Source organism: Tamandua tetradactyla, chromosome 13 (assembly GCF_023851605.1).
Source record: "Tamandua tetradactyla isolate mTamTet1 chromosome 13, mTamTet1.pri, whole genome shotgun sequence".
NCBI lineage: Eukaryota > Metazoa > Chordata > Mammalia > Pilosa > Myrmecophagidae > Tamandua > Tamandua tetradactyla.
The window spans coordinates 88,237,051-88,258,829 of record NC_135339.1 but is presented as its reverse complement, the minus strand read 5'-3'; the positions used below and the strand labels follow the sequence as shown (position 1 = coordinate 88,258,829).

Sequence of the window (21,779 nt, the reverse complement as noted above, 5' to 3'; positions counted from 1 at the left end):
AAGGGTCGTGCCTCAGCAGACGTTCAGCTTTGTGCAATTTCACTTTCCATAATGCAAGGCTTATTCAAGTGGGTTCCACAGAAGCGGGGAGGGGGCGGGGGGTGGGACTTCCCTGCCTCCACAAGGGTCCAGTGGCAATGCTTCCATGGAAATGTGGACATACTCCTCAGTCAGGCTGCAGCCCCCCACCCCCACCCCGAGAGGAGACACCACTCGTTATCCACTGTGGTGTCTTCAGCACCTAATCAATTTGGGCAATTGCCTCTAAAATACTTATTTGGAATAGATGCATATTCATGATTTGACAGTAGGCACTATGGTCCTCTCTGCTCTTGGTATACCACTGCTGGTTTTATAGACTTTGTAGCTTCATTTATGTGTCCTTCTTCTTCTCTGCATCTTGAATTACTGTGACACCAATCATACATACTCACGTGGTTACGCTTTCTTTAAAAAAATACTTAAAATAGTAATACATGTTCATTATGGTAATTTAGAAAAGCTCAATGAAAGAAAATTGAAGCAATTCTAAAATTTTTGTGAAACCTTCCAGTTTTTTCCATGAATATATAAATATATATTTTTTTTTACAAAAATGGGATTATTCTGTTTATGCATTTCCTTTTATTTTACCGAATGATATAAACTTTTTCTGTGCCATTATTCTTCTATATTTCTCAGGACTGCATTGTGTTGGATTGTATTTATATTTATGTTTCCTTTTCTCTGTAACAAATACTGTAATGAGCATATTTGAGGATAAACTTTTGTGCAAATACATGGATATTTTCTTGGAATAACTTCCCAGAGAAAGAATGGCTGGATCCTAAAATGTGGATATTTTAAAGGCTTTTGACAATTTTTAAGAAGTCACCAAAGGTAATTTCTTGATTCTTTACTCTGATGCCCGTCTGGCAGTACCAACAGAGTTACAGTACTTCCGGCTGCCCAGTGGAGCATATTGCCAAGAGCAGACCTCTGTAGTTGAAGCTTACTGCTACAGTGGTCCTTTCCTCCTATAGATGAATAATTTGTCTTTAGGAGGTCCAATGCTTCTCAGAGCTTCATGTTCAAATGTCTTTTAAAAATTGATGGTGAGTGCAGTCTCCAACTTGAGACCTTGGCTGCTCCAGAAGGCAACATCATGCCATTAGTTGCTCAGTCACTTGGCTTTCCTTTTCGTGGGTGTCATCAGGTTCATGTGTCAACTTGGCCAGGTGGTAGTACCTGTTGATCTGGTTGGGCAAGTGCCAGCCTGTCTGTTGCTATGAGGACGTTTCATAGAATTAAATGATGAGCATGTCGGCTGCATCCACAGCTGATTCCATTTGTAATTAGCTAAGGGGCATGTCTTCTGCAATGAGTGATGCTTAATTTAATCACTGGAAGCCTTTTAAGGAGGATTCAGAAGAGACAGGTTCTCTTCCTGCTTCACCGGAGAGCCTCTCTTGTGGAGTTCGTCCAGACCCTCCATTGGAATCGTCAGCTTCACAGCCTGCCATATGGATTGTGGACTCTACGTTCCCACAGTTAAATGAGACACTTTTATAGATTTTATATTTACAGATATTTCCTGTTGATTCTGTTTCCCTAGAGAACCCTAACCAATACAGTGGGTTTCCCATTGAATGTCCCTAACAGGGGCCTGTAGGTACGGACTCACCTATGCAGAGAAAGAACTATCTAGAGAGTGACCTTAGCTAGGACTTTGACATTTGGAACTAATCCAACCACAGGAATTCTTTTTTAAAGACAGTGGCCCGGTCTCCAGGGAAGGCCCGGGGGATTTTCCTGGGGAGTGGGCAGAGGTGTTTCAGCAAGGCGATTTTTAAAAACCTGCAGGTGGACTGCTCGTGTGGCCTTTTCCGAAGCCAGCAGCAATGGCAGGAGTAGGAGAGGCTGCTCCAGCCAATGGGAAATGAGAGCTGATTTGCTCTATGGGCTCTCACTGGCTGATGGCGCAATTACGCGCCTACTATTTTGAGGCTGTTTCTAGCCTCTGCTTGGCAGGCTTTCTTGAGACATCTGGCAACAATGATCAGAATGCCTCTTTTTTTCAAGGAGGCTCGCAATCGATTTATCTATGGACTCACAAGGACAGGCTCATTTCGTGGAGCCAACATGTTTCAAAGAAAAGTATATTTTCATTAACTAGCCTCAAAGCAGTAATTATATGTTCAGAGAACTCCATAAAAATTTAATTCTAAATATTTGGCAGTGAAAGGTTGAAGGCGTGTGTGTGCGTCTGTGTGCATGTGTGTCCAGCAGGTTGCATGTGTTTTAAATAAACCCAGCATCTTCCCTTCTAAAAGGAAGCAGGAAATAAAGCTGTAGACTTTGAAATTTAATTTTTAGTAACAGGATGTGTTTCTACATACCACTAACATATCAAAAGGAAAATGTGTATTTAAACGCTTTAAAATTGTTATCAAAGCAATTGCAAAGCAAATGTGGTGCCTTTAGTTTTTTTTTTTTTTTTTATGGATGGTTATGTCTGAACACTGAAAACAGAATCTCAACCAAGGATCAAATCACCGTGGTGTCTTTACATCAGATGCAGCTGAACTTCCATGCTCCCCCTCATCTGTGATTCACAATTTATAATCACAGTTATCATAGAACCATTAAAAGCCTATTAACTTGAATTCCCACAATTCCTGGGGGCAAGGGCAAAGAGAGAGCAACTTAACTTTGAATGTAAATGTAACACAACATTCAAAAGGAGGGAATCTCTTTTCATTATTCCAGTGAAGGAAGCGCACTTATGGCTGCCTCTACCCCAGCAGATGGCCGCTAAGAGAATGCAACATGAAGTCTTAGGATGCTTGGGACGCAATGACAATGATTTCTCTGCAAAGAGACTGCTAAAAGTGTGGGGAAGAGCAGCCACCCATTCCTAACCGCTTCCTGGGATTGAGAAGGGTGGATGACTTGTTAAAATGTCTAGCTGCTGGGAAGGAGGGGTCTGGACAGACTCTGCACGGTAGCTGATCGGATCAGCCCCAAAATAATTCTCAACCACATTCGGGGAAAGCATAAGCCCAACAAATATTCAAGCCATTGTGATGTGAGAAATTTGATTTCATGTTTTTCTCCCCTTCAGCGCCTCTGCTGACATTTCCCCTAACAATGCCATTATGTGCCTTTCCAGTAAGACAGTGCAGTCGATAAGCTGGCCTGCGACTTCAGATAAAATGGAGTATTCTTATCTTGCCGCAGAACAATTAGAGGCATCAAATGACTTTTTAAAAATCATACAGCGGCGTGCTCGGTGCATACCAATGACAGAGACTGTTCCAGAATCTCTGAGCCTATCCTGGTGAGGTGGACGCCCCTGCCTCAGGACGCTGGCCCTGCCTTGCCTCCGGTTTGTAAAGGACTGTTGGAATCACCAGAGGAGGGGAAGCGATTCCTCTCTGCCGTCTCCGGCCCGGATTCTAGAACAACGAATTCTAATCAATCCACCCTCACCTTAAATGAGTTCTTCCTGCATGAGTCGCCCACATTCACTGCCCAGCTTGCTCTTGTTCCCGCAGTGGGCAAAGCAAACGACTCAGCCCAGAGGGAGCGGGTTATCGACTAAGCACTTAATTAGGCGCACAGCCCTTAAGTGGTCATTCTCGTACAGTCAAGGTGACTGGACCGTGGCGTGGCAAAACCACGAGCCTGGTTTACTCTCGTCTGCCTGAGCCACCATTGAATCAATGGGGCAGCAATCTAAATTAAACATTAAGACAACCACAGTGTAGCGTGTTTATGTAACTGTGCAAAGAAGCAGCGTGTGTCTGAGCATCCTCCCCGGGAAAGCTTTACTCACCCCTACATCCATAACGGGCACATTTGTAGGTTGGTGGGGTACAGACTAGACAGGTTTTGAGTTCCTGATGCAAAAGCTCCTGGGTAAATATGATGAGCCTCTGCCTTTCAGCTCCCACTCTGGCTTCAGGATCTTTCCGGTGGTGCAGTGATCTTTGTCCCATTAAAGAGCTCAGACACAAGGTCAAGGGTTCCCAAAGCCGTCCCTGGATTCACAGCCCTTTCACCGGAGAACTGAGAGAGGGCGAAGGCAGGGGTAGCTAAAGCATCTCACATGCTTCCAGATTCTCTAGGGCGGCGCCTCGTACACTTCACGTGCGCGTGGATCTCTTGGGAATCTGGTTAAAATGCAGATTCCGGTTCAGGAGGTCTCGGGAGGTGCCCGAGATGCAGCATTTCTAAGAAGCTACCCCGTGACACTGATGCCATCCATCCAAGCACCACACTTTAGGCAGCAGGATTCCTGTGTGTGTGTGTGTGTGTGTGTGTGTGTGTGTGTGTGTGTGTGTGTGTGTGTGTGTGGAGGGGGCTCCGCTCCTCATAGCCCGCTCAATGGCCGAGGGGAGCAGGGAAAGAAAGGCAGCTGATGTCCGGGTGCCAGGGCGAGTTTAAAGCCAGAGCGGGTTGAAGCCACCCCTCGAGGGAAGGGGTGCCGAGCCTGGGCCTGGGCCCTGCCTGCCCCGTCCAGCAGGGCGCTAAACACGCACGAGGACAAGGGACACGAGTGCAGAAAGCCACATTGTAAGACTTCACGCGGGGTCCATTTCCTGTTCGCCTCGTGGAGGCACATCCTCTGCGCAAAAATGCCCTGGAATGTGAAGAAAGAGGGAGAGCAGGAAAGCACAAACTGGTAGTCATCCACGCCACTAACTGAAGTGACAAACCTCGGGTCCCTGTCGAGTCGGAGAAAGTGCAGCCAGAGCCAGGACTCAGCTCACGTCTATCCTTTAAGATTTTGTCTTTTTATTATCTTTGTAACGAGGCCCTTTTATTGGCTCACCATTTCCTGCCAAGCTGATAAAATCTTTGTTATGTTTTATAGTACAAGATAAGAGGATAAGGGAGATTTTTAAAGGCCCATAGAACTCATCTTCCTCAAGGGGCTCTGCCCCCCACTCCTCCCCCGGTGTGGGGGAGAGAGGAACTGTCCCTCACATTCCAAGACACTGTTCATTTTGTCTTCAGCTGAAAAACACACATTTATTTTGCCATTTTGCTTTACGATTTTGGAGGCTGGCGTTTCCCCTTTCAGTGCTTTCTGTTTGGAACCACACTTGTAATTACGGATGCCTTTTACTTTGTATGTTCGGAGGACTATCCCATTCAAACTGTGAGAGGACAAAAAGCAGCTGTCTTTTCAGGGGGTGAGAACAATAGCATAAAGTCTTCATGTAAACCACAACACTCATCAAAACACAGCGTGGAAACAAGAATGAAACCGCAATGGACGGAGAAACTGAAATCAAAGTAAATATTTCCACCTGCCGTTTTCAGATTTTACGGGAAAGAACAAATAAACCCAACATGCCTGCTGCATTTTACGGTGAGTCTTATTTCTACGGTGTTTTACTTTAAGACGCAAAGGCTCTAAACTATTTTTTTTTTCAGGTCACCTGTTCCTGCATTTCAAGGTCAAGGTCGCAGAGGGTAAGGAGGCTGAACCGCACCCCTTGGGACTAGTCAGTGAAGCCCCAAGTGGCCAGCTTCCCTGTTCCTCCCTCCCCAGACCACCTCCCTCCCGTGCCCTGCTCCATGGTGTAAAGGCCACATTGGCTCCTGTGGGTTTCTTGAGTGAACTGAGCTCCTCTCGGCCTCGGGCCTCTGGACAGGCTGTCCAGAGTCTGCTGGAACATTCTCGCTCCTCCCTTCCCAGGGCTCGTTTCTTTATCACCTTCCCGACTGCCGTTTAGTCCACTTAGATCTCACTGTCATGTGCTCTTAGAGCCCCCATCCCTGTCACAGCTATAACCAATTATTTCTGGAAAAATGCCTGTCTTCCCCCCAAAGCCCAGGGGCTGTATTTACTATCACTGTGTCCAGTATAACCTGCCTGAATGCGTGGTTCTTTGAGTGATCAGTTCTTCAATTTATCAATAAACCAAAAAATTTCCCATAACCTAAGTGTAAAGTGTACAGCAATTCACGTTTCGGCAAAGACACCCACAATTCTGTCATTCCAATGATAACATCTTGTGTTGGGGTGTCATGCATGTCGGAAGAGTCAAGGATTTTGGTATTAATCCAAATTGATAAACTTTCCAGTTGATCAATGTATCCTTCTTACCTTTCAATGTAGTCCTACTTGCCTTGATCTAGGGATTGTTTTCTTGAGTAGAAGGGAGAGAGATGAAGTTAATTTTCAAGATAGTTTGCAGCATAGAGTTAAACAAATGTGTTTCACATTACAGGTGCCTGAATAGTTTTCAACATGGTGTACAAATGTGTTGTGCATTCACTGTAATTTCCATTAGTACCATGTGAATCAGGAATCATAAAAACAGGGCAGTTGAGTCACCTCAATCTGCTTGCTATTTGCAGAAGGAATCCAGACAGTTACCCTTGTAGGAGGAAACAAAAATGTGTTTTATAGTTCAGGCACCTGAGAATTGCTCAGATGCTCAACATTTGACATGTGAATGGATTGGCTTTCCTCAGATGCAAGTTAAGTTGTCCAGGATTTGTGGATATGAACGTGGAGAGGGAACCCTGCTTTGATGGAAGGACAAGCCAGAGCAAGCCTGTGTGTGGGAGCTGAGTGTTTGTGGGTGCTCCATGTGGTAACCATGTACAGATACATGGCTGAAAACATTCCAGCTGAGCCCCCATAATTCCACCGCTTGCTTTCCTGCAAGACAGAAAGTCCATAAATTAAAAGAAGGAATGTCAGTACTGTGCTGAAAATGCATGGATGAAATAGACCAGCTACCTACCATAAAATCTTTAACCTTGTGATGTAAGAGATCTATAATTCAAAGTGCACAAAAACCATCATGTCAGAAAATACATTGGATGAAACGTAATTTGCTATAAATATTGTCAGCAGTTCATTGCAAATAACTCTCGATTAATCAAGAATTAGGAATACTGATCAGATGAACTCAGTCCATGATTTGTTGTTTAAAGAGCTGATTTTTGGTGAAATTATCCAGAAGCAGTGCTGGCACATGGTAGATGTCATGTAAATATTTGTTGGCTAAGTGAATAAACACGGGCATGCACTCAGTATTGCCTTAACAGACATTCCCTAAACGGCAATTTGGGCCACTGTATTCCTAGCATAGGACACAGCATGTGCAAAGGCCGGAGCCGCCACTGTTGCTGCTCTAGAGAGCCGAGTAGGCTGAGTGCCGCAGGACTTGTCTTCAGAGTGGTAGGTCATGAAGGTCAGCCCAGTAGGTCAAAACCTCCAACAATGAGACGCCCTGCCCATGTCTGTGACTAGGAGTTCCCAGCCGAAGGAAAACTTGCCCTTTATTTTTCCTGGCCAGCTTTACTTTTTATTCAGTCTTGGATTTTCTTGTATGAATTTGTAAGCCTTTTTAACAAGCCTCCGAAAGGTAGAAGCGGGGCCCCTCCTTAATCGGTGATCATGTACCTTGTCTAGCAGACCATGAAGCTACCTACGGAGAAGATGCAAAATAGATTTTAAAATGAAATTTTCTGTTCTAAAGGGTTCTCTGCTCCACTGGTGAAGAGAAGGTGGATGCAGGTAAACCACTGTGTTGGAAGCAGTCCCATTTTTAGGTTTTTAAATCCTAAATCTTTGGCTTAGTCCATCCTCGTGGACTTTAAGCCCCACTTTAGGGCCTAGGTGAAGCAACCTTTGGCACCGGCCTGCCCCGCACCTGCGTTGTGAGGTGCTGCATTGCTGGAGTGGCACATCGTGTCCCTCCTTCGCCCTCATCTTAGAGAGGGATCGTGGCTAGGCGGGAGGCATTTATACAGGCCCCACTTTATGCTGATCAGGGAAAGGGAATTAAAACGAATCCTCTTATAAAGTCACCACCCAAAGATTTAACAGTGTCAGGAAAGTGCGCTAGAATGAGCCCCATTTGACGCTGGACTTGAGCTTGGCCTCAGGAGATTAGAACTCTACCACGTGTTAGCTGTATGACTATGGGTGAGTGACTTAACTTCTCAGATTCAGTTTCCTCATCTGCAAGTAGAAGTGATTACTACTCCCTGCCTCAGGGTCGGTCAGGGTCCCTGCAGGAAATGAATGGCCCGCTCCGAGGTGGAAGAGAGTTTAATGAAGGGGTCTCCTCTCGGAAGTGTGGAAGGGCTGCGGGGAGTGCCGAGGGGTGGTGTGTCTCCCTGGGACCAGCAAGGGCAGGACGCCTAGGGGGCAGAGAGAGCTGTGGCCGTGGGAAAGGGGCAGCCCCTCAGCGCTTGTGCATGTAGGTGGAAGAACACATGGATGGGGAGAGGCCTGGGGACACATACTTTGACCTGTGGCATGTGGAGCCAGCTGTGCACATGTCTTCCCAACACCAAGTTCAATGATGCTCACTGCTTGAAACCTGCCATTGAGGGAATATTTCTACCCCAGAAATTGGCAAACCTCACTACAAATCAGGCTGTTTGGCCCCTGGAGAACTGCCCTGCCTGAGCACCTCCTCCCCTTCCAACTCGCATTGGTGCTTGCTTCCTACTGGATGAATCCAATCACAGCCAGAAGGTAAGGGAACGGGTGGGGCAGACTTTGGAGTCAGCATCCCGGGGCACAGAGCAGGGCAGAAATGGGGGTGGGGGGGTGGGGGGATGCAGGAAAAAAATAACCAGCACATCTCTTAGAGTTGTTGTGAAAGTGTTACAAAACAGTGATAACAAAAGTACTTAGTAAACATCGAAGTGCTGTTCTTACATGTCCTTCCTTGTTTTCACAAAGTGATTGACAGTTTAAAAATCATTTTACGGGGTCTATCTCTCTTGTCACCACAATGCTGAGGAAACGAATTGCCTCATCCTCACCCTCGCCCACCGGTCAAGCTGTGCTGTGGGGAATAAAGCAGAGCTTAAACTGGCTAAAATCCAGAATGTTAGCATTAAAGACAAGCAAGCACCCTGCACCCATCAGGGTGGCAGAGCCATTGGTCAGCCCTCAGTATCTGGTCTCCTACTCTTCCACGGTTGTGGAACTTTCAGCTGAGCGGCAGCCTCCAGAACAAAGAGTATCTCCCAGCCTCCCTTGTGGCGAGTGTGGCCACCTGGCCAACTCTGGCTCCCAGGAGGAAGGGTCTGTGGCCGCCTCCAGAGACCCTCCTTAGAAGGAGGCAGCTGAGCCAGGGACAAGAGTATTGAGCAAAGGGTTGGGATTAAACTAATTCTATGCACCTGAGGTCTGCAATAATAATACGTTGGGACCCATGTTTTCCTCTCTTTTTCTACTCTTCCTCCTACTGTCTGGACCACAGATGCCACCTCTTGGGCAATGAGGATGACAGAGGCACCCTGAGTTGGCAGAGTCATGAGAGGTGGGAAGGAACCTCATCTCTGAGACCTGTCTCATCCAGCCTGCACTGCCTCCCTCGGGACTTGTTTTCCCAGAGAGCAGAAATACCTGTCATATTTAAGTCACTGTTATTCTGGGTTTCCTGTCACAACCACAGAGTCCTGGTCAATATGTGCAGTCTTCACAAAGCTGCAGACTAACCAGGATCGCTTGCTCCATGGCTGGGAGTGTAAATTTACACCACCACTTTGGAGAGTGGTTGGCAATAGCTGGTCAAGTTGAACATACACTGTATCAGTTAGATCATGTTTATCTGCGAGTAGCAGAAACCCAGGAGGGGGTTATTTTTCTCAAAAAAAAAAAAAAAACCAGAAAAATATGGTATAGCAGCAACCCAAAGTCAAAAGAAGCTGCTGCCATCTTTTCCTCCTCTATCTCTACCATGTGCCTCTTGGCCTCATGGTTACAAAAGGGCTCAGGCAGCATCCACGTGTCCACTTCTCTGGTCCTTCAGCGGTGGCCAGAGGATAGGTTTCAATAACACTAACGTGGTAGCTCCTGGATAAACGATTCAGGGAGGAGAGAGTTTGGGACAAAACTTCTTAGCAAAGAAAGAGCTGGACAGATCCTCCTATAGCTGTTCATTCTTATTCTCACATGGAATAGGAGAATAGCAAAGAGAGAGAATCTAAAAGGTGGAAGCCATGTGGGCTTAGCTTGACTTCCAGCTCCCCTTTGATTGGTTGTGTGATCCTTCCTGGATCTCACTTCCTCCTTGGCAAATGCTGAATAAATAAAATAAAACACGTGAAACAGTTTAGCTTAGCACAGTGCCTAGCATTTCATAGTCATTTATGAATGTTACTTCTTTCTCTACATGTGTGCATCCTTGTTGACATGGCCCCAATAGTGTGCCAGTTCAGGGAGAGCTCCAGTGAAGGGGCGCCCAAGCCAATGAGTCTGGGTGGGGCACCAAGGTAACCACCAAAGGACCTGGGTCTGGGGCTTGGTTGACCCACTGACCCAGATAAGGTCATTCCCCAGTGCGGAATGCAACTTCTCTGAAAATGAAGAGGTTAGGTCTGATGGTTACTGCAAAGACATACGACTCAAATATCATGGGTTTCGGCATATAGACAGAGTGAAACATTTGCTATTGCCCCAATTTAATCTTGTCTTCACCTGTCTAACTTGATGCATCCTCAGCTGGGCCTGGGGGTTCCCTGCCTCATATCAGTAAGGGTCACCCTCACGGGCCATAAGACCCACACTCCTCCACCCATTGTGATGGGTGAGCTCTGATTCCATGACAACAATGGACACTTCCTGGCTTCCCCTCCTGGTAGAAGGCTGAGAGAGAAAGATCAGGAACAAGGAAGAGGAGAGGCTTCCCAGATGTGTGGAGCTTATGAGGCCACAGAGAGGTAAGGGAGTGGATCTCAGCAACCTTCAGCTTCCTGGAGAGGATGCCCAAGGGAAGGTACTTCAACCCACCTCTAGACAAGGATGGAAGATGGGTAAGAAAAGCTGGCGCCCTCTGTTACCTTCCTCATGCCACCTGGGTGTGCTGAAGGACCCAGAACTGAACTCAAATCCTGCTTCTGCTCCATAGCTCAGCATGACCTTAGGCAATTTCTTTGGTTGGCTTCAGTTCCTTCATCTGCAAAATGGGATCTCATGGGGTTCTTGGGAGGAGTAAATGAAACTGCACCTGTAAAACACTCAGCACGTCGGCACCTTGTAAATGCCCACTAGGCAGTAATTACTGCCTGCTCTACTGTTCCTTTTTCCTTACTGTATATTTTCTAAGATATTGGATAATTTACCATGTTTGTTGTCTGTCTCTCCCTACTAGAATATAGGCCTCATGGGGGGAAGGGTTCTTTGTCTTTTTTTACTCACTGATGAGTATCCAAGGCCCTAGAGCAGGGTCTGGCATACAGTGGTGCACAATAAATATTTGTTGAATGAATTATTATTGCCTTAGAAACCTCTGGACAAATTCCTGTTGGCTCACAATCTGATTCCCTCAGCCCCATCAAACAGCAGCATGGGAAGAGTCCAGGAATGCATCATTGACACATATCAGTCGTTTCAAACCTTCCCTTTGCAGCTTCACACTCTTCCCCAGGCCTTTTCACCTGCTCTTTCTCACAAAGCTCAGCGGGCGTTACTACTGTTCTAGCATCTTCAAGAAGTGTTTGTGTTACCCATAAGCGTGAGGTCCTGGCCTCACTGTGCCCAAGGGCTTCTCTTGTTTGGTCTCTGGTGTGTATATTTCTTGCACTGATGGGTGTCTTTCATTTCTAATTTCTACTATTCATTCACAAAAGGAGCTTCAAGGAGGACCCCAGCAGTAACCTGTTACCTGTCCCCTTCCAGATACTCACAATGAAAGATGTCAGGGAAAACCATGGCAAAAATGTCTCTTAGGGCAGCCGCACATACAAAACTGTTACAAACTTTCTGTTTGATTAAAAGAAAAAATAAAAATGGAGGACAGCTTGGCAAATTTGTGTCTGGAAGCTTTACCCGCCTGGGCATGACCTTGGCTAAGCAGTTTAGTCTTTCAAAATCTCAGTTTTCTTATCTGTAAAATGGGAGCAATAAGATACAAGGTGAGAGAGCTCGTGTGGGGACTAATGAGATAATTAATACAAATGTACTTAGTGTAATGTAGGGGCACATGGCAACTACTCAATATTTTCAATACTTTTCAACTATAACTATACATATATACCCTGCCTCATTATACAAAGATTTAAAGTGAAGTATGGAAAATATACACAATAATATAGTAAAGTATCAATAAAATAAAAATTCAAAAACAGTTTAAATATACTTAGAATAAGAGGTCAAGACTGAGAAAATATATAAAAAATCAATATATAAGCCATGTGGCTTATGTGGTAGTTTTTTGGGCATCATATTTGACTCTGAGTTCCCTGACAACCAAAGCAAAATGGGTAAGTGTCAATAGTATAACTCCGGTTGCCCATAAGGAGAAATCACTTTTCTCCTACTAAACAAAGTAGCTTTTCTTCTTCATGCCACAATAATATCAGTCAGGATTGTGTTTGACTGAATATTATGAAAAGCTGGCTACAATGTCTTAAGCAAATAGAGGTCAATATTTCTCAAGAAACAATAAATCCAGTGGTAGGTGGTCCAGAAACTTCTTAAGGGAATCATCAGGGGCCCAGGTTCTTCTTTTTTTTTTGTTTCCATGGGCAGGCTCCAGGAATGGAACACAGGTCTCGGCATGGCAGGTGAGAACTCTGCCACCGAGCCCCTGTTGCCTGCCCAAGTAGGTTCTTTTTATCTTTGTGCTCTGTCATCCTTAATGTGGGGCTACTCACCTCCTGGCAGCAAATCCACAACCCAGGCAGGTAAACAAGAGGAAGGTAAAAGGAAAATTTTCCCCATTTTTATGGGGAAAACAACAGCTTCTCCAGAAGCCCCACCCTATGGACTTCTGCTTCCATCTCAATGGTCAAGTAACCAACTTAGCTGCAAGGGAGTCTGGGGAGGTGTTTATTCCCCAGCCATATTGCCAGCCCCAAACAAATAAGGAAGAAAGGAAAAGGAATGTTTCTTAGGGGCCTCCTGCCCTTCCACTGAGATTCCAGAGATAGCCTCTGGCCTAGGTTCTAGGTGGAGAGGGAGTGTCCCTCAGAGTTTGATTTGAGCTGTTACCTTAGACCGTTTTGCTGCCAGCACTCCAAAGCATAATAGTGCTGATCAATGAAGTTTCCCAGAGTGACTTGTCGACTAGTTGGGGAAATTAAAGAAATTGTTGGCTTTGAGTCAGCAGCTGCTCATTTTGGGAGGACAGTAATTGCCACATTAGAGGTGACAGTCATTTTCCAGTTGACCTTGCTGGCTGTATTCTGGTTGTTGTTGGGTAGAGGAGGCTTTTTTCTGCACACTTCTACCTTCCTGTTTAGTATTTCAGTCACTGAGTGATTGAATGCAGCAAAAATTTCACCATCAACCAGTTAAAAAGCTATATTTCATGGTTACGCTATCTAACAGAAGGGTTTATTTCACAGCTATCATGTTATAGCCATTAAATATATATTTTAAGAGAGTGAAATTAAAATGTTGGAGCCATTTTTTTTAACTGTCATTTAATTCATAGGCTTGCAAAAATACAAATGAACTCAAGTCGGCTGTCATTTAGCTGGTGAGAGGGATTTTTTCTGATGTTAGAGCAGCACCCCCCACCCCCAGCCTGGTTTTCCTCAGTATCCCAGAGAGTAGTTGACTCAGCCAGACTGGAGGAAAGGAGAAGGGAAAGATTATTAGACTGGAGGTCCTTTGCATTGTTTTATATTTCCCTTTAAAAATAACTTAAAAACTTTTTAAAACACGGTACAGATGAATTATAAATATATAAGTTGACTTTGAAAAATGTCTAGAATATATCGCTAAGTGAGAAAAGCAAGATGCAAAGCAGGAAGTCTAATAGGATCTAATTTTTGTAAAGCAATATAAAGCCTCTCTGCATGTCCAGGTGTTTGTAGGTGATTATATGAGCACCTGTGAGTATTCTTACCTGGGGTGGCAAGTGGGGAGGGGTCACAAGAAGTGGAGAGAGAAAGTGACCAAAAAATTAGCTGTTAAATTAAAAAGTATTCATTTTTAAAGTGCATTTTAGGATAATATGATCTCATATATGTGAACCTTATATGTATGTAGATATATTTAGTGATGTAAGAAAAGGGTGGTCGCCAAAGAGTTCATGGGAAAGGATGCTAGGATTTCAGGCAAACTTTCCTTCCTTCCGTCTGCTTGTCTATTATGGTTTAAGTTATTGTAAACCACAAACGCAAATACACTCTGATGAGAGTATTGCAACTCTCATCAGAAACAAAACACAATTACTTTTGTTGTTGAAAAGACAACGTAATACACAAACTTAGTTAAGGAACATTTAAAAGGTGCAAAAGGATAAGTGGTAAAAAGAAAGTCTTTCTCCTTCCCTGACCACTCCCCACCACAGCCCAGGCCAGCCCTGTTACCAATTTCCAGCAAACCCTTCCTGAGTCTAGAGAAAAGGTTGTGCAGCTGTTTCATTGCCTCTGATCTCTTCACCCTGCAGGCAGCCATTCACATGTGTTTAATAGGAATTCTTCTACTTGGGTGTGTTCCTGTAAATGATGTTTTGTTGTTTCCTGATTATTTACTTACATAAATAGTATTGGGTCATATAACTCATTTTCTTTCTTTCTTTCCCATTCAGCACTGTCTCAAAGATGTAGCCATTGCTAGGTGCCATCCAGCCCACTGCTTATCCCTGCTGCATGTAACATCCCAAGCACACATCTCCCTACTTTTTACATAGATGGGAATGTTACTAAACATACTCCTGTGCACAGACATTAAACAAATGCCGCAGGGTTGACTATCACTATACTCCAAAGGAGAAGGAAAGAAGACTGACCTAAGGCAGTGGAATGCTTTTGGGGATGGAGTGACAGCTGTGAGCAAAGATGGAAACTGTTGATAGATATTGAGCACTTCCAGAGTGCCTGTGTTATCTCTTTTAACCAAATTCCTATCATTATTATTTCCTTTTTGCAGACGAGGGTGCTGAGGCTGGGAAAAGTGCAGCCTGTTGTATAAGGTTCATCTAGTAGGAGGGAGAGTGGGATGGACCCAGAAGCTGAGTCTGCAGCCTGTGGCCCAGCATCCATATTATGCTTCCTTCCCATGGGGAATTTTCTCTAGGAGTCCTTGTCCCTTGTTTATATTTTAGCTCCCACCCATTTTCCTCTCCTGATAAGCCCTACAGGTCTTCAAAGCTCAATTTGTTGGGGTGGTTTTCAAGGGGTGCCATTCAAATAAGAGTGGGGTGAGCCCAACCATCCCTGTCCTCAGGGACAGTCACCAGACCATAGAGCTGCCTCCCCCACTGTTAGCCCCTCTTCCCGGGGCAGCCCATATTCAATAACTGAAGGATTAGAGGGGACAAAGGCCGGTTCCCTCGCCCCAGCACAGTCCAACTCTGAGGGGCCATCCTAGGTCCAGAGGTCCCCCTGGGCTGGCTGAGGCCTTGGCTGGGCCAACTCTCACGTTGCCTTCCCCTCTGCCAGCTCTGCCTCTTCCCTCCCTTTCACTGGTTTGATCTCAGGGGCACTCCCAAATCATCTCCGCTTTCCTCCCTTCTTTGTTTTGTATCCTTAGATCTCCCTTGCCCCCATCCTTTATTTTCTCCTAGATTTTTTCATCCCTCAACAGCTCATATTCACGGGAGTTGGGGGGCTCCTTGCCTTCCCCGTGGCTGAGGATGATGTCACACTCCCATTCATTGCTGGGGGTCTTCTCACCCCTGGGCACCTGGCTGGACCCCGGAGGACGGTCTCAGATAACACATCTCTGTCTTCTCAGGGGTACTCTCTGCTCCTCTCAGAGAGCTGCAAACGCCTGGCTGGGCCGTGGAAACTTCCAGGCTCCAGCGCAGTGAGTGTGGTACTCTCTGCTCCTCTCAGAGAGCTGCAAACGCCTGGCTGGGCCGTGGAAACTTCCAGGCTCCAGCGCAGTGAGTGTGGTACTCTCTGCTCCTCTCAGAGAGCTGCAAACGCCTTGCTGGGCCGTGGAAACTCCCAGGCTCCAGCGCAGTGAGTGTGGCCCCTGGAACTTGAAACAACCGGCAGTGACGGCTTGGGGCCATGGCAATATATACATATTTGTCTTGTAAAGAATACTTTACAATTACAAAAATTATGCCATTTCCATAGTGTGCCAGAAGCACCCAAATTGCACTTTAATCACTTTACAGAGGAAGCCCTGAAACTTGGCTCATAGATTCAGATGTGTCTGGTTTTAATCAAGACGTATGCTGGTTTTCCAGTTCCCTCACATTGGACTAACACAAAAGACACCAGAATCCATCACAAGTGCTGCGCTGAAAGAGCCCCACATCCCACATCTGATTCGCCAAGTCGAGGAGAAGCTGCCACCGATATTCAAAGTCCGGGAGAAGGTGAGTCTACAGCACCAGGCCACGGGGAAACATTCCATGGTTCCCAAAGTGGGGGGCACCATTGGCATTTGGGCCAGATCATTCTGTGTAAGGAGCTGCTCATTTACCATCCCCAGGCCCCCAAATGCTGGGGTCCACTCTGACCTCACACCCTGGCCATCATGACAATCCCAAATACTCTTTAGAAGGAGGTAGCTCCTCATCCAGGCAATCAAGTTAGGCTCCTTGAAGGACAAGAAACCTTTGAGATTCCTTTCTGAACCTTAAAGTCCTTTAGTTACAGCTCACAGATGGCTAACCTACAAGTCCAGTGACCCCAGCCAATTCATGCTCAACTCAGGAAGGAGCAGCTGGCATTCAGTCACACCCAGCCACATCAGCCCGTGACTTGGGGTCACAGTTCTGTTCTTCTAGGGTCCTTATAGGTCAAACAAAGATGTTGGCTCTGTGATGTGCAGAGTCCTCTCCAGCTTTCGGTTCCATGAACCTAGAAACATTTCCTTGCTTGCCTCCAAATGAAGTGCTTTGAAATAGAATTTTTTTGGTTTCAGATAGCTGGCAATAAGACTGAGTGTGGAAGCCTTGAGCTGAGGTGGCCACCTGCAAACTCATGGTCTTGTACTCGTTGGTCCTTCTCTGGCAAGGGGTTTAATGGTGTTTATTTTGGGGTTATTTTGCCTCCTCAGTTTTCCCTCAGAATAGTATCCCAGTTCTGAGTGCATTCTGGGGGTTGATGTGTGCTTTTTTTTGTTTCTCCCTTCGCTCTTTTCCAGCAAGCAGTAAATAACAACTTCCCCTTCTCGGTACATGACAATCGGCACAGCTTTCAGAGCACTGGGTGCTACTTTGACTCTGTGAGTATTTCTTCCCAAATTGTTAATAAAACTGGGAGCAACCTCAGGGGTCTTGATTTTCTGAGCACATTGAAGATAGAGGTCTGACCTCAAAAGTGGAGCAAGGCCAGAATTAAATGAGATCTTAAGCCTCAAAATGGCTTACGAGAAAATGCATAAAGCCTTCAAAGTTCCATGCCCTCTGCCTCAGTTTCTGAGCTCCTCATGCTACTCAAAGAGTCTTCCCACACTATTTGGCATGAGTAGGAAGGAATTGCTTCTGTATCTCCAGACAGCAGTCAGGACCCACGAAGAGGGGTGCAGGGAGGGAAGCTTATGTAATGTAAGGAAGGACTTAACAACTAGAATTGCCTTTTAACCTAGAAATGCTGAGTTCTCTGTCATTAGAGAATACAAATTCCAATAACATTTGTTAGTGGTGGTTTACACAACACTGTGCAATAGAAATAAAATTATAAGAAGTATAATCCACATATGAAATCTTAAATTTTCTAGGAGCCACATTAAGAAGAGCAAAAAGAGATGGGTGAAATTAACTTTAATAATACATCGTTGGGTGGCTCACTGGTAGAAATGCTCACCTGCCATGAAGGAGGAAGACTCGTTTTCCATTCCTGGCCCATGCACCACAATAATTTACTGAGAATTCGCCATGTGTCAGCATCTCAAAGTAGCTCATCCAACCCCCACAACAGCCCTGTGGGACAATTTTCACTTCTCATCACCTCCTTTTCTGAGATGAGAAAACTGAGAACAAAAGAGTTAAACAACCTGCCTGGAGAGTTACCCTTTCCTCTAGGCTACAACGTCTAAGCTAAACCCAAGTGGCCTCACCTAAAATATCTGGTTTCCTCTGACAGTGTTGGATAAACAACCAGAATATCTACTCTGCTTCCCTCTCCGAATGGAATGGTTCAAATTGTTTTCTCAATTTCCAGAGGAACATATGTCCTTTAAACAATCCAAACAATACAAAGTTATAAATAGTAAAAACAAAATGCACACCCTTCTTTTCTCTTCCTTGCAATTTCATTTTGAAGCTCTTTTGCTGATAATGGTTTGGTGGGTAAAATTTGTTTTTTTTTACAATTCACATGCAAAAATATATTGTATTTAAATATTAAATACTATTTAATACATATTAAAATAAATGCATGTATTTTAAATTATATAAATGCGATTGTATTGCATGTTTTTTAATATGTATTTTTAAAATCAGCATTATGCTTGTCTTGGAAAATATCCAACTTTCTCTATGTTATAGAATAGTTAAATAACATGAGAATTTTCAGCTTAATGAAGTTTAGATCAAATTTACCCATGAAATTATTTGGGTTCAATATCTTTTTTTTTGCTTGTTTTTCACATGGGCAGGCATCAGGAATCGAACCTGGGTTTTTGGCATGGCAGGCGAGAACTCTGCCACTGAGTCACTGTTGCTTGCCCTCAGTATCTTTTTAAAAGTAAAATTTTACTGTCTTTTCAGTTTCTCCCTTGATTATTAAATTACTTAAACTTTTTCCCTTTTCTTGAGTAGATTTAACTTATATGTGCCTGCCTAAAATTTAACCAGTTCATTTCAATTATTTATATTTTTCTCTTCTTTTTTTTTCTTTTTTCAATTGAATGTTTGGTTCATGAACTTGCCATTTTTCAAATGAACTCACTTAAGACTATGAACATCCCTTTGATTATTGCTTTGGCTATAGCTTCAAGGTTCTTCTAACTAGTGTCTCATTATTACTTGTTTCCAAATAGTCTGTGATTTAATATCCCTTTTAACTAAAAAAAAACACTTAGAAGAATGTTCTAAAAAATATTTAGAAGTTCATCCTTTTGTTGCTGCTATCTAGTGTAGTGAATTTTTAGATTATCTTTTTATTACTAACATTTAATTTTATGGGTTATAGCAAGTTTTCTAGATTATGGTCTGTGATTTCTACCTTTTGAATTATAGAGGTTAAATTAACATGATTAATTCTAACACGTGCTTCATGGCGGTTTAAAAAGAATATACATTTCCCACCTCTTGCGTACAAAGTTCTTTATTTTTTAAATTTAGGACTGCTAATTAAGTTATTCAAAACCTTCATTTCCTTCTCTTAAATTTTACCTTAATCCTTTTCCCTTATGAAGATTATTCTTCAATTTCTAAAAATGTTTTGTCTTAGTCTTATTAGAACTTAGTAGAACACAAGTTATGTTTTAATATTATATCTTCCTGAATAAAAATTCATAATTGTTTTATCTTCTTGGAGCTTGTGTCATTTTACAATATAAAGTATCCCTTTCTATATCTGTCTCTGCTTTAATGCTTCTTGTCCTGGCTGCTATGTTGCTTCCTGGTTATGTTGCTTCTGTTCCTTTCTGCTCAGATTTGTTCTTTATATTATGGCCCATCCTTTAGTCTTCCTGTTTTTGAACCACTTTGCTTGGGGATGGTGTGTGACAAACAGAGTTGAGCATAGTTTTAAAATATCCAAGAATTGTAATTTCTTTATATGCAAATTTTTGGTTGTATTTCTGCCATTGTATTTTATGTTTTCTGTTTATCATGTTTGTGTGTATGTTTTTCTTTTCTCTCTCTCTTGACTCTGCTAGGTTGTTTGAATCTATTTGCTCACGCTGGTGTCCACTGATACTTGAAGTAAAATATTTAAGAATATATTAAAACTAATATTACTCTGTCAACAGAAAATTAATATAAAAGTTAATAGCTTTTCCCCATGAATAAAGCAAAACCTGAATGCTTTACCTTCCTCACTCCCTTGCTACGAGCATTGGTGGCACAGTCATGTCTCCCCAACCCCAGGAGATGAGCCTGTTGAATTTCAGTTCCAGATTGTTGTTGTCTTTCTTTCTTCTTCTTATGAGTTCTTACTTTACAGTTTACTCCTTTTCATAGTCAGATGACCACACGTGTCTGGACTATTTTAATTACACATTGTACGTGTTATTTCCCTGCAGCTTTTTCCTCTGTTCTTCTCATTCCTTCCTTTTATTTGCTTTTCATTTTTCTGGAGTCCCCTCAAGCAATTTTTCAGAAAGAGTTCTCGGACAGGGCACCCACACCTTCCTTTTGTCATCCCGGAGACAGGCCCTCCCTTCCTCCCCACCCCGAGGGCTAGCCCTCCTGCCACCCTGCAGGCTACCCTCACAGTTGCCAATGGTCCAGCTCAAACTCCCCTCAGATTTCTCTAAAGAGCCACCTCCCTTCACATTGGGCCTGTTTCCTTGGAGTCTTTAGTCTAAGCATGGCTTTTCCTGTTTCCATGACCACATAGTCATCGATCAAATTGAATCTAAGATTCTGAGCACACAGTGAGCCTCAGGTCCACACAAAAAGTGCTGAAATTTAACAGGAAAGCCTGTGGGTTCGGGGGACCCTCGGCGATGGGAAGGGGTTCAGCTTGTTCAGATGATGAGTGAGGGGCCCGACTGGGCTCCTGTGAAGTCGAGCTGTTTGTTGCTGTGTCCTCTGGACTGTCTTCCTTGTCTCTAAGGGTGCAGCCCCCTTAGTGGGGCTGGCAAGCTGTGGGAACAATCCAAGACATCACCAGGATTCCGTGAGTTGCAAGAGGTTGAAAAAGGACACGTCTTTCCACGATTGTCACACAGTGCATTTAAATCACTTAACAATTGCAGCATGGTACGAAGTAGCTGGTTTCATCATTGGACCCCTGAAGCTTTCCTTCTAATTTTCTTGTGATTCTCCCCTAGGGCCTGGGACGTAAGAAGATCCCCCCAGAAAAAAGGCAACAGTTTTCTAGGAATTTCAATCTTTGGGCATGTGATTATATTCCATCTTGTGTTGACGGCTTTTCAAATAACCAAATATCCTACGTCTATAAGGAAGCTGTGGTGGTCCCGTTTTTCAGACGCTTCCGAAGACATCATCATGAGCTATGGACCACTCTTAATTTTATTCCTGAGAGAAGCTATACAGAGTTTTTAAAAAAGAAGCCAAAAGTAAAATATGCAATTGACAAAAAAGCAATTTCCCCACTGGAGCCCTAATCTTTCCAGAAAAGACTTGAGTTTTGTGATATTGGTACTTCATTGGGCATTTCTATATGGACATTTATATCATTTGCAAAAATGTGTGTCTTCTGATCCAGCACTACCAGGTAACATAAGATTTGTTTTAGAATTAGAGCTAAGAGACCATATTTATATGTACATTAGTTATGAAGTGAAACTTTCCTGCCATGACAGGTTAGATGATAAAATCATTTTACTGAGAAACTGGAAAGGCAACAGATTATATTACCACTGTCCCTCTATAAAAATTTTTTATGATTTTTTGATAGGGTTTAAAAATAGCCAAGTCTTTATAAAATAAATATATGCAAAGATAAGTACATGTAAATAGACTTTTAAAACTTTGCCACATTTTCTTTTGGGGGAGTTTTAAAAATTATGTAATTAATACATGGTTACAACGTCAATAGGTGGGGGGCATGGGGGAAGGGTATGGATTTTTTGTGGAAGAAAAGGAAATGTCTTCATATAGATTTTCGTGGCGAAGGCATGTCTATTTACTTTGATTGGATTGTATGATGTGAAAATAAAACTGTTTAAAAATGAACAGAGAGAAACAAGTGCTAGAGAAAATGCTGAGAAAGAGATGTACCTATTCACTATTGGAAGGGAAGCTGAGAGGTGCAGC

The 21,779-nt window shown here is 43.7% G+C and overlaps 1 protein-coding gene and 1 long non-coding RNA gene across 3 annotated transcripts; one reads left to right on the top strand and one right to left on the bottom strand.

Annotated features, from left to right (window-relative positions):
• Positions 1-6,385: 6,385 nt before the first annotated feature.
• LOC143653295 (uncharacterized) lies at positions 6,386-10,565 on the bottom strand. The gene is made up of 3 exons (XR_013161228.1): positions 10,451-10,565; positions 6,747-7,436; positions 6,386-6,661 (listed from the first exon to the last, which is right to left on the bottom strand). It is a non-coding gene; the product is annotated as an uncharacterized LOC143653295 (long non-coding RNA).
• Positions 10,566-10,578: 13 nt separating this feature from the next.
• On the top strand, positions 10,579-21,513 carry TEX36 (testis expressed 36). Of its 2 annotated transcripts, none has more exons than XM_077124438.1 (4): positions 10,579-10,785; positions 16,125-16,256; positions 17,030-17,110; positions 20,831-21,513. In XM_077124438.1, exons 1-4 carry the CDS (start codon positions 10,735-10,737, stop codon positions 21,125-21,127), a joined length of 561 nt encoding a protein of 186 aa, XP_076980553.1. In that variant the 5' UTR covers positions 10,579-10,734; the 3' UTR covers positions 21,128-21,513. The 2 variants fall into 2 exon arrangements, with proteins under 2 accessions (XP_076980553.1, XP_076980554.1); XM_077124439.1 differs by lacking the exon at positions 20,831-21,513 and adding an exon at positions 17,606-18,131.
• Positions 21,514-21,779: the final 266 nt, after the last annotated feature.